This window comes from Musca autumnalis, unplaced genomic scaffold (genome assembly GCF_047663935.1).
Source record: "Musca autumnalis isolate F117 unplaced genomic scaffold, ASM4766393v1 scaffold_4, whole genome shotgun sequence".
Lineage (NCBI taxonomy): Eukaryota > Metazoa > Arthropoda > Insecta > Diptera > Muscidae > Musca > Musca autumnalis.
This window is the reverse complement of record NW_027411977.1, coordinates 211502240-211515699: the sequence shown is the minus strand read 5'-3', so window position 1 is coordinate 211515699 and position 13460 is coordinate 211502240. Positions and strand designations below refer to the sequence as shown.

The window sequence follows — 13460 nt, the reverse complement described above, 5'->3', positions numbered from 1 at the left end:
ATGCAATTTTGACATGAAATTACGCGTCTCTAGATCGAGTTCCATAGTGCCGGTCCACACTAGCGTGAATTTCATTGAAAATGTTCATGAAATTAGGCGTTCTTAAATCGAATTCCCCACTACAGCAATTTTATAATTTTACTCTACTATGGAAGTCGATCTAGAGACGCATAATTTCATGAAATTTTTTCAATGAAATCACTCTAGTGTGGACCGGGACATAGTAGAGTAAATCATGAAATTGCTGTAGCGGGGAATTCGACCTAAGAACACCTAATTTCATGAAATTTTTTAATGAAATTCACTCTAGTGTGGACCGGGACAAAGGAACTTAAAGGTTTATAGTATGTTTACATCATACCGGATTTAGTAAATCCAGTACCTCAGCCTGGAGCGCTTTTACTCCTGGTACAGACATCGAATATCTAGAAATATGATAGTAGTGCTAGGTTTACATTTACGAAATCGAGTGAATTTCAGCTGTCAATTCTTTGATTAAACGTCAAATAAAATCCAATGGATTCCAGATGAGTTTTCATTTGACCTATACGCAAAGGAATTGACAGTTGAAATCCACTCGATTTCGTAAATGTAAATGTAGTATAATAAAAATACATCCTCATAAAGAATATTAACCTGGCAAAAATCTCTAATCCTGTTTATGTGTCTCAGTTTGGAGCGCCTTTTTTCGCCTTTAAATGTGAAACAGCAAAGGACTTCCCGCATCCCATTTCAACTATGTATGTGGTCGCTTCGGTTCACTTACATTTCAAATCAACCGATATATAAAGCCAAGCTCTTTATATGCTCAAGTCTTAAGCCAATGATATTTCCAATGATTTTTCCAACCTTTATTAAAACAAAATCTCTCATTACCATACTAATTTATCTTTGTTTTTCCTCTATCCCTCTTTGCAGACATGAACAAAGGTTCACCCATCGATTATAAAAGCGGTTCGACTTGTTCGACACCCACCAAGGATACCTTGAAAGGTTATGAACGTTCGGCCAACAATTGCCTGGGTCCTGTGCTTCCGCCACGCAGTGTCATGAGTGGCATACCCTCACATCATTATTCGGCACCGATGAATTTCCGTAAAGATTTGGCCGCCAGATGTTCAGCCAAATGTATAGCCATTGTATCGGTATCTGTGTTTGTGGCCATGTGTGTGCTGTTAATATTTTTAACAGGTAAGGAAGGAATACGGAAATTTTCGAAAACTTAAGGCCTCGACACATAAGAAGCATGGCATTCTTCCTTAAGTCATATCTGATAAAAGACTAAAGACCAAGTTCGACCTAATTTAAATGTGATTCTGAAATCTTTTTATTAGGTCGAACTTGCTTTTTAGTCAATTACCAGATATGACTTAAGCAAGAATGCCATGTTCCTTTTTTTTCGAGGCCTTTAGATTAATTTTATTCAAATATTTCATTAATTTATTATCCATTTCTTTACATTCTTTACTTGAATAGGTTTTGGTGTACTCCACTGGTCTCCCTCTGCCCCCTGTACAGTTCTAGTCGGCAATGAGGCCAGCGAAGTAACAGCCGCAAAAAGTACCAATACAGATTTATCGAAATTACACAATTCCCTGTTACGCTCAAAGACCGGACAACCCACCACAACGGCCACCTCTTCCCTACCATCATCGTTTGCATCGTCATCGGCGGCGGCCGCATCCTCTTCAGCCTTCCAATCGACGTCCGCCTCATCGGTGGCCATTGGATCACAGGCAGCCACATCGCTATCCTCGCCATCATCATCGTCTACATCGCTGTCATCACCATTGGCAAATGCCAATAATGGAGGTAATTATTCACAAGTTTTAATTATTTTTAAATGAGTTTTATACAAAAGCAAGCAAAGCGCAAGAATAAGAAAGAATGAAAATAAGAAATCGCAGAATAACTGGAAAATAACAAAACACAAGAAGGCAAAGAAACTTTTGCAAAATGAAGGAAAAAATTTTTAACGCCTTACATTGGCTAAGGCGGAAAACAGGCAGCGAAGGGCTAAATGAAAAATTCATTTTGAACTTTTGGTCGTCGCGGGGTGGAAAGAAAAGACATTACCAAAGACACTAACTACTACAAAACAAAAAACTTTATTCTTTGGGGTTTATCTACTTCAGCGCAAGGAAGAAAATTGATATTGTTGATAGGAAGGAGGAGGGTTAGTCATGGTGTTGAAAGAAAGCCAACTCAACAAGATTTCTATGTCATTTGCTAACAACAAAAACTCTTAGTAGCATGGAAATTGGAGGGGGGAAGGTTGTTAGTAAAAAATAAATAACTGAAAATAAAAATGTCATTCGTTTTATTTAAAGCTCTCGTACTCTCTTTCTCGCGGTCTCGTCTTTAGGACTAAAATTTGCTAAAAGACAAACAAGACAATCACTCATTGCTGCTGCTGCTGGAGTTAAGCAAAAATTAATAAGAAAAATAATAACGAAGTAAGTTTCCATGGAAGTGGCATCTTCCAACCAACCAACCAACTAAACCAAGTGTCAACAGGATTCATAAAATATTAAATGGAAATTTGCGCTTAATTTGTAAAATAGAAAGGAAGAAACTGCCAAAGACATTCTAATCGAATTGTTGGGTTAAAGAAGAGATGCCATCAAAGGTCTTATAGTACGTTTACATATAACGTTTACATATTAATAAACCCACTGAGTTTCAAGTGTAAATGCAATAACTCCTCATAAAGAAGCTTAAAAATGAGGTAAAACTAACAAACATGGAACGATTTTTTGTAGGTTTTAATTCATGGGAATTATGGTACAAATACACAGGTAGCCGCATCGGCAATTGTTGGTAACATAAGATGTCAAAATTTGACATCAATTGAATGCAATTGACACATTATGTTACCATCAGCTGGCTTGATAATGCTACCTGTATTATTGTACCATGATGGGAATCTACCATCATGGTACAAATACACAGGTAGCCGCATCGGCAATTGTTGGTAACATAAGATGTCAAAATTTGACATCAATTCAATGCAATTGACACATCATGTTACCATCAGCTGGCTTGATAATGCTACCTGTATTATTGTACCATGTCTACCATGATATAACTAGGCGGCCATCAGACCATGTGTAAGTGATGCCAAGTTTGCTCTTGAAGTTTTCAACGCTCAACGCGCCGTATGTGCAGCGGCCTTTAGTGTGGACCGGGACAATTTTCAACAGACATTACTAGTGAAAGTCTCTCCGATGAATTTCGGTGAGTTACTTCTTCTTCCTTTCCTAAATGACGTCTTGTCCTCTCTAAAACAAACAAATCACTTTTAAATACCCCAGTAAAAGAAAATTAAAGCTGTTTCTGTGAAAATCAAGCAAATTATCATTTCGTTTCGCTTTGTTCGTCCTTTCTAACATTGACAAAAACAATACAACGAAAGCAAAAAAATGCAAAACGACATTATCCTACGTCATCTGTTAGCATCATTTAGTTGTGTACAAATTGTAATTAAATTATAAACACATTTCTTAGGCATAATTAAAAGTGTGAAACCTAAAACGTCTTGAAGGCGTTGGATGAATGAATGCGATGAGATGACACAAAAAATGGGTTTCCAACAACAACAACATCGCCCCACCACCACCATTACCTAAAATAATGTTGTTGCTGCCTTTCAACATCCTGCACCACCACTAAAAAGCTTTAATTGTACAGTTTGTACAGAAAGTGTTGTGACAAGGATGTTAAAGGAAAATTTTCTAAATTGTTTTTTATTAATTGAATGTATTTTCATTCATTAAATTCGAGGGAGAATATTCCTTCAATTGTCACAAATCTAGTTTTAGTATCAAATTAACCTTTCAACACATTTTTGGGTTTTAAATTTGTTTCTAGCATTCGCGGCTTTGTTGTCTTCAGAGACCTATAGTAGAATTTTGTGGCGAACATTAGGGCTATGGAATTGACATTTGAAACCTAAACCCACTGGGTTAAGTTTGTATTTACGAAATCCACTCGATTTCAACTGCCAATTCCATTGCTTAAACGTCAAATGAAATCTAATCTGAAATCCATTAAATTTCATTTGACGTTTAAGCAATGGAATTGACAGTTGAAATCCAGTGGATTTCGTAAATGTAAACCTAGCAGAAGTGTAACCGGGGTATAACGTTATATTTACATTAGAGCTGTGACTTATACGAAATGGAATTTACATTTGAAATTCTAGTTATATCTAAACGTACTATAAGTCGCTTTAATATCAAACGAATTACACTTTTTTAGACCTAAAGTATGTTTACCTCCTCCCGCAAAAACAAAACAATTTTTTATAGTTTCAAATAGCTACATTTAACAAAAAGTCCACGCTGCCACACAAAATCATACCAAATTTTAGTTAATTACTCTCGAATAACGTTCCAGACCATTGACTCTTTCAATGACAACTTAGTTTTAGTCAAAAAAATTTATCTTTAAGCTAAGTAAAAAAAGCATTTCAACTAAATTCCAAATATTTATCGGCGTATTAGATACCAATCAATGGATTATCGAACCCAAGTTTGATGAAGAAAATTCCGAATTTAAGGAGCATAAAGAAAATTATGTTTATGACATAGGCGAACACCAACAACAACAGCTAACATCATCGTCGTCGTCGTCATCGAGTACCATCGAACAGGTGATTGACTTGTCAGGCAAAGAAAATAAAAGACAACGTCGAAGTTTAGTGGCACAAAGTTTCCAACAATTAATTATGGCAGCACCGAGATACACAGGGCTTCAAGATAATTCTGATGAGGAATTTGATGAATACTATGGTAATACAAATAATGAAAATACAAAGTCGTTTAATGAAGCTGCAACAGAAAATTATGATGACAATGACACAACACTGAGTCCTTCTACTTTGGATGAAGGCGCAATTGACAAGGAAACTGAAACTGGCAAAGATGAAGAAACTGATCACATGTTAATCTTGAAAAGTAATTATGACAATGAGTTTGATACTAGAACAACAACTTTGTCTATACAGGAAGATATTGAGGAAGAGACAAGCATTCCTGATAAAACTTTGAAAATCAATAACATATTAAAACACAATCAAAACGAAAATCATGATAATGAAAACCACAAGGACGAAGAATCCTTAAGTCTTCTTAATAAACCAGAGGATTTATTAATTCCCCTACTTGAAGAAGATGCGATTCTCTCTACCACATCAAAGCCGCTTTTTACACTTTTTGAAAATTACAATTATGATGAAGAAGAAGAATTGATTAAAGCCAATTCACAGGGTGACCACAAACAAATTGTTATCCCCAAGGATATTGGCATAAATCAAAATATCAATAACATAATTGATGGGTCTATAAGCGGAGATGAAAAAGTGAATAATGATGAGAGTAAATCCACCACTTTGGCTCAAAATAACAATGGCCAAGATGATGATGATGACAGTCATAATCTTGTCACTGACAACTTGGATGATAAAGATGGTAATAATTTTGTTATCAATCGTTTGGAGAGAGACGGCCAAAACACTCGTGTCGCTGGCGGTGGTGTTGATGATATCAAAGCGACAGTGGATAATGGTGATTCAATGACATTTAATGGCCATCATTTATTTGACAGCAATGATGACAGTTATTTAGGACAAACAACAACAATAAAAGAAAATTTGATTGAACACCAAGTAAAAGATGATGTCTTAACAAAAGATGGTGGTGCCAAGTTAAGTAAAAATGATGGAGACGAAAAAGAAGAAGAGCCTAACAAATCACCCGAGTTATTAGACAATCTAATGTTCAATGATGGCTTGATTCCCCTGAATCCACATCAGGGTTTCAGTAATGAAATAAAATTTGCCCATCAACTGGATGATGTTGATATTATCAAATTGGAACATACCCACTCCTCAGAAGATGAGCTCTATAAGACCATAGATATTTCTGGACCAATGGAAATCCCCCTCAAACCCAAAAAACTAAAACCACCACCCACCACTAGTTACAGTAAACATTGGAATGAGGTGATACAACGCCAGGAAGAGTGGATGGCCCAAAGAGGTCTATTAGAGAGACCCAAAGAAGCGCCAGTATCACCACAATCCCCCGTTACATCTGCTCCACCCCCAGTGGAAACTTTGAAAGCTTATAAAACTGAAATTTTGCCACACCCTGCCAGCGATAAACGTATTCTGGTGAATTTAACAATTGGCACAAATGATGGGTCCGGGAATATGTACACTCTACATGTGGATATTCCCGCTTTTCAGGAAAATGGAGAAATACGTCACGTACAACAAGTTTTGACACATGATCATTTACCCGCTGCTCCAAGTCCCATGACAATTAAGAAAGAAAAGTCTACAGAACAAATGGAGAATTTTACACATAATCAAACGGTTAAAGAAAATGGAGAGAAATCTACAAAAGAAAATATCAAAGAGGCGTTGCAGAAAATTAAAGAGGAGGAAGAAAAAATCAAAGAAAAATTGGAAAAGCTGGAAAAAGAGGAAGAAGAAACTGACACGAACTTTTCCAATAGCCCCTATTGCATACCAGAACCACCGCCACCAATACCAGAATGCCCCTGTGCCTGTGGTTTATTTATGGAGACAACAAGCGATTCTTCTACAACCACCACCACCACCCCTTATCAAACAGCTGATAGAGATGAACCATATGATGTATCTGAAATCTCCTCAAATCAAACAGCTGATTTAGATCAATCATCTGTTTATTATCAAACGACTGACAATAATGACCTGGACAATGACATTGAACCACAAACTAATCGGGAAAAAGTTTCTGAAACCCAAAAATCTCCTCAATCATCTGCTACAACATTAACTACCACAAATTATGCTAGCAATATAAATCCCATTAAAGATGTTGATTTAAATGTTAGTGCTGAAAATATCGCTATTGCTACTACTACTACCACAAATATGCCAGAGCTGGATGTTAGCACTACTACTAAAACAAATAATTTGGTGTCTGTTGCTCCCCCAACTAATCTAACGAATGGTGAAAAGTTTGCATGTCCTGATGTTATGCCTATACTTATACTTGAAGGTGATTGTGGCTTTTTTTGTTTATTAACTTTTATCTAACCCCTAACTGGACTAACTTTCTGCCCTAACCTTAAAAACAGCAAATATGTATAGTTATGTAACTTAGGTTAATCTAACCTAACTTTTAAGAAGTATTTTTAAGTCCATTGAAATTCATATAATTATTTAATTTTCATTATATTGTCTTGTAAAATATTCATAAATCACCTTCTTAACATTATTTTTCAAATATTTGCACTTCATCATTCAAGCAAAGTATTGGCACAAATTCATGAAAACTTTTCAAAATTTCCAAAGTAATAAAACAAGCGTTGTGATGAGAACCATTCTAAAAGACCATCATTTCAAATATTGGCACTTCAATTCATCAATAATTTCATAATAACCCTCAGTTTTTCAATAAATTGCAAGAAATTGATCAAAATAATCGAAAATACGTAAGGTATACAATACGTCACACACTAATCGAATGAAAGTTTGGTGTCATTCAAACCTAGTTTACAACAAACTGGACAAAGAATCAGTAGAAATTTGTATTTTCTCCCAAAATCGCAATTCTTTTACTGAGAAAGTCACAATTTTGCCACATTTGTACTAAATTTGTATTACAATTATAAAAAAGATACGTTACCTTTACGATACGTGAAACACTAATCACGTCTTGAACTAACTAAAACAAAGAAAAAAATTAGTGGTTCAAGTATCGTTTACAGAAAAAATATAACTCTTATGTTACACGTTGAAACTTTCATACGAATCTTTTTAGAATTTATGGACAAGAAGGGAGAAAGGGAGCTCCTTCACATCCGTTCTCACCCAAAACTTGTGAAAGTTTCAACTTGCAGCATACGAGTAAGGAAACTCTTATGAAACCCTTCAGCATGTGAATTCGATATTAAGAAACACTAGTTAATGGCTAACGTAACGTCAAATAGGTCGCATCTCCATTCAATAACAACATAACAACAAAAGCAAGCATAAATTACTAAACTCGACCACATCTAATAATGCCAAAAACCAATTGGCGCCCAAAATTATTTCATCCAAAATAAAAACTCGTGTAAAAAATCGTTCCCATTGTAAAATCAACAACAACAAAAAAACTCATTTATTTTTACGATATTTTAATAAACAAAACCTATACCAACAAAATATTAATATAACTAACCCCAAAAATGCATTATTTCGTTCTTTTTGTGTCGTTTGTTGTCGCTCTCATTCGGAAATTCCATCTGAAATCCACAAAAAAAAAACAAAAGGTGCTCGCACATTCCCAGCTCGTAGTTTCCCACCAGATGGCACCACTTTTGGACAAATCACCTTGGGACAAAAGTTGACCAAGGAAATACAACCCTATAGCTATTGGAATATGCAATTCTATCAGTCGGAACCGGCTTATGTGAAATTCGATTATACCATACCACGGGGAGCTTCAATAGGTGTCTATGGAAGACGTAATGCCCTGCCAACACATACCCAATATCATTTCAAAGAGGTGCTAAGTGGATTTAGTGCCAGTACAAGATCAACCAGGGCGGCACACGTAAGTATAAAATTTTCTCTTTTTTATTTTTCTTCTAAAATGGTTTGAGGGGAATTTCCCTTTAGAGGTTATTGTAAGAAAAATTATATGTGGTGTATTACTAAAAACCCGGCTGCTTTATTAACCTAATGATGTGTTTTTGTCTCTTTTTTGTGTATTTTCATGCTACCTCTCATCACACACATTCAAATATTTACAACACAAACTACATTTCATTACACATTTTCATTTCACCACACTGCTTTCCCACACATTATTCACGGACTTTCTTACGGACTCTGTGTAAACGGTCGTTTATTCACCTATGCAACAACAACAGCAATCAATAACACGTGAAGTAACCCGTTATATGGAACCCGGTCATTGGTTTGTTTCTCTCTACAATGATGATGGAGATGTTCAAGAAATCACTTTCTATGCCACAATTGCTGAAGATATGACCCAAAATTGCCCCAACGGTTGTTCGGGTAATGGCCAGTGTTTGTTGGGCCATTGTCAATGTAATCCCGGTTTTGGTGGTGATGATTGTAGTGAAAGTGTATGCCCTGTGTTGTGCTCCCAGCATGGTGAATATATTAATGGTGAATGTATTTGTAATCCCGGCTGGAAGGGTAAAGAATGTTCTCTGCGTCATGACGAGTGTGAAGTGGCCGATTGTAATGGACACGGCCATTGTGTTAGTGGCAAATGTCAGTGTATGCGTGGTTATAAAGGAAAATTCTGTGAAGAAGGTAAACAATAATAGTGTTTTTCATAAAAAAATTGAACCAAATATAATATATTTTGTGTTTATACTTTTAAAGGTTATAATTCTCTTAATTTAGGTTAATTTTTTTCTTTTTATTTCATTTTACAAAAAATATACAGCCCAATTATGAATATCAACTCCACGTGAGTTTTCTCACTTTTTCCTTTAAGTCGAAACGGCAGAAAGACAAAACTCACATGGAGTTTACATTCATAATCAACCTGATATTGTTAATTTGTAAATGTACGAAAAAATTACGTTACCCGTGTGTTACGTTACGTACTAATTAATTAGTTGTAATTACTTTAATAGTATGCTTACATTTCCGATATTCGTTTGAAATGTCAATTCCATTGTGTATACGTCAAATACATCATCTTGATAAATCGACTAGATTCTATTTGACGTTTACACTATGTAATTGTCATTTAAAGTCGAATAAATCTAAACGTACTATTACAACTTAGGTTGTCTTTTTCTTTTTATTTCATTTTACCAAAATATATACACTGTGGTTTACGTTAGCACTAACTAATTATTTCTCATTTCTTTAATAGTACGTTTAAGGCCTGGGTACATAAGCTGCCTCGCCTGGTTGCCTTGCTTTTCTGCTTCATTTCTGACATAATAAAAATAAAAGAATAAAGAAGGCCGAGCAAATTTCGAACTAGGTTGCCCTTTTCTTTTTTATTCTTTTATCAGAAGCAAGCAAGGTAAGCAGGCTAAGCAGCTTATGTACCCAGGCCTTAAGACTTGCGAAATACATTCCAAATGTCACTTCCATTGTGAATACGTCAAAAAATCCTCCTTCTAAATTATATTTGACGTACACGCTTTGCAAGATTTAAAGTCGAATGGATTTATTAAATTTTAACGTACTATTAGAAAAATTACAACCAATTAGTTAGCACGTAACGTACAAAAATCGTTTAAATATTTTTAGCTTATGTTTTACTTTGGTCGAATTTTTTCTTTTTGTTTCATTTTACTCGCAACATTTTCACATTTTGCCTTTCCCTCTCTCTCTCCCTTTAGTCGATTGCCCCCATCCCACCTGTTCGGGCCACGGTTTCTGTGCCGATGGTACATGCATTTGCAAGAAAGGTTGGAAAGGACCCGATTGTGCGACTATGGATCAAGATGCCTTACAATGTCTGCCCGATTGTTCGGGACATGGTAGTTTCGATTTGGATTCTCAAACTTGTACCTGTGAACCCAAGTGGAGTGGTGATGATTGCTCCAAAGAGTTGTGTGATTTAGATTGTGGTCAACATGGTCGTTGTGTTGGTGATGCCTGTGCCTGTGATGACGGTTGGGGTGGTGAATATTGTAATACCAAGCTGTGTGATGCTCGCTGCAACGAACATGGCCAGTGTAAAAATGGCACATGTCTATGTGTTACCGGTTGGAATGGTAAACATTGTACCATTGAAGGATGTCCCAATTCGTGTAGTGGTCATGGTCAATGTCGGGTCAGCGGTGAAGGACAATGGGAATGCCGTTGTTATGAAGGTTGGGATGGTCCCGATTGCGGTATTGCTCTTGAGTTGAATTGTGGTGATAGCAAGGATAATGACAAGGGTAAGTTTGGAGGGGTAGAGAATTTTTGTTTGAAGTTTTAATTTGTTTTATTTTTTCCCTAGATGGCTTGGTGGATTGCGAGGATCCTGAATGCTGTGCCAGCCATGTGTGCAAAACTTCTCAGTTGTGTGTCTCAGCCCCCAAACCAATTGATGTGCTGTTACGCAAACAACCACCCGCCATTACCGCCTCCTTCTTTGAACGCATGAAATTCTTGATTGATGAAAGTAGTTTACAAAATTATGCCAAGTTGGAGACATTCAATGAAAGGTAAGTTGTGACATTTAGAGATTTAGAACTTAGAGGTTTTGGTTTTTTTAATGAAAAACAATTGGGTCTAATTTTTTGGTTCCACAAAAGTTTTTATTATAAAAAAAATTATTGAAAAAATTTAAAAACTTGTTTAGAAGATGGAAAACAAAGAGAAATTTTTATATGACAATTTTAGTGAGAGTTGATCTTGCGCCAAAACACGCATTCTATTTTAGTTATTTTCCAGGGAATTATCAATTTAAACAGTGGATTTCATTAAAATTGGCCTATGTAAACGTAGCCAAATGGCAATGCATATTTATGCTCTCAAACCACATACTGAAACGTGTGAACCCAATAGGAATTGATCTATTTCGGGATCTTTAGCTTTTTAAACGTTAGAAAATGTTGGGGGTTTAGAGTTTCAGACTTCTAATTTAATTTTACATATTTTCCCATGGAATTATGAATTTAATTAAAACTTTTCTATTTAAACGTAGCATATTTATGCTCTCAAACGACATACTGAAGCGTGTGAACCCTACTTTAACACTCTTTTAAGGACTCTATAGCACAGAAATTGTGCTATTTTAGGGATCTTTAGTTCTGTAAACATTAGAAAACGGTAGAGCTTTAATGTTTGACATTTCTTATTTAATTTTAGATATTTTTAATGGAATTATGAATTCAATTACCGTCTATGAGAACGTTGCCTAATGGCAGTGCATATTTATGCCCTCTGAATAGTGCGAAACCTATATTAACATCAATTTAATGCTTGAAATCTCATCTGGATTTCATTTGACGTTTAACCTATGGATTTGACAGTTGAAATCGAGTGGATTTCGTAAATGTAAACTTAGCATAAGGATTCTTTTGCATAGAAATTGGAATATTTTGGGGATCTTCATCTCTTAAAACATTAGACAATGTTAGGGTTGTAAAGCTGCACATTTCTTATTCAATTTTAAATAATTCCATGGCACTTTTTCCATGGTAGCCTAAGTCCCGGTCCACACTAGCGTGAATTTCATTAAAAAATTTCATGAAATTAGGCGTTCTTAAATCGAATTCCCCACTACAGCAATTTTATGATTTTACTCTACTATGGAAGTCGATCTAGAGACGCATAATTTCATGAAATTTTTTCAATGAAATCACTCTAGTGTGGACCGGGACTAATGGCAATACATATTTATGCTCTCAAACCACAAACTAAAGCGTGTGAACCCTGCTTATATGTAAACACGTTTCAACATTTTTAAGTGTTTATGTTGCTGGACCACATAATTTTTTCTTTTCAACATTTTTAAGTGTTTATGTTGCTAGACCACATAATTTTTTCTTTTTATTTCATTTTACGCAATGCTGGGATCGGCATTACAATGTAACGATTGTAGGGCTCTATTGTTTAGGCTTTTAAAGGCTGAAATATAGCTTGAAATTAAAAATGTTGGCATTCTCTCTATCTCCTCTTCTAAACAAGTCACACTTCTTAGCTTAGCTGTAAATATATTTAATATAAAACTAAATTAAATTTTTAATGTTATTTATTTTAAGTTTTGTGACCCTGTCTATGAAAAATTCCCCAAAAATCCCCAAATTCCCCCACTTCCTCCAAAACTATAATATATGTTAAGAAAAAAGATTCCCCCAAAAAATATTTCAACGTCCTTTGTTTTATGTGAAAAAAAATATCAACCCAAAAGATCAGCTGAGGCCTACTATTTTATTTATGGTTTTAGGGAATCATTTCAAAATGTTTTGATAATTTTTCTTCTTTGGTTTATGGTTTTCTTGGTCATGGGATTTTTCTTTTCGGTTTTTGGTTAACAAACATTTGCTAATGTCAAAAAACATTTTTTCTTTGCTCTTTTTTCTCTTCCTAACTTTTTCCCCAAAACAAAAAACAAACTAAAAAACGCGCGCGCCTTTGCTCTCATCTTTGAAAAAATAATAAAAAAAAAACTAACTTCACATTCGGCTCCAAACAAAACACGTCAAAATCATGTCTAACCCGTTCAAAATTGCAAACTAACCTCATCTCTCTAAAAAAAAATCAAAACTAACAGCATTTTTTGGAATTATTTCAATGCAAGGTAAGATGGACTTCTTGAGATTAAGAACTACTACTACTAAAAAACTGGTTGTTTGGTATTTCATTTGCTTTCGATTATCATTTTTATTTGTTGGCCATAATAGCATAAGCAAAATATGTTTCAGCTCATGGGGGCGTATAAGTATTGTCAGTAGTTATATGCCACATGGTCTTGGGAACTATTTTG

The 13460-nt window shown here is 35.2% G+C and overlaps 1 protein-coding gene across 4 annotated transcripts in view; it reads left to right on the top strand.

Annotated features, from left to right (window-relative positions):
- Positions 1-13460, top strand: part of Ten-m (teneurin transmembrane protein Ten-m) — a 373522-nt gene that overhangs the window by 353175 nt on the left and 6887 nt on the right. Inside the window, exons 3-10 of one of the 4 annotated variants that reach the window (XM_073985775.1) lie at positions 919-1191; positions 1477-1812; positions 4506-7052; positions 8311-8594; positions 8914-9325; positions 10378-10923; positions 10986-11193; positions 13248-13274. In XM_073985775.1, coding sequence (XP_073841876.1) covers positions 919-1191; positions 1477-1812; positions 4506-7052; positions 8311-8594; positions 8914-9325; positions 10378-10923; positions 10986-11193; positions 13248-13274 — 4633 coding nt within the window. The remainder of the gene's footprint in view (positions 1-918; positions 1192-1476; positions 1813-4505; positions 7053-8310; positions 8595-8913; positions 9326-10377; positions 10924-10985; positions 11194-13247; positions 13275-13460) is intronic. The other 3 variants (XM_073985778.1, XM_073985777.1, XM_073985779.1) reach the window with 3 other exon arrangements.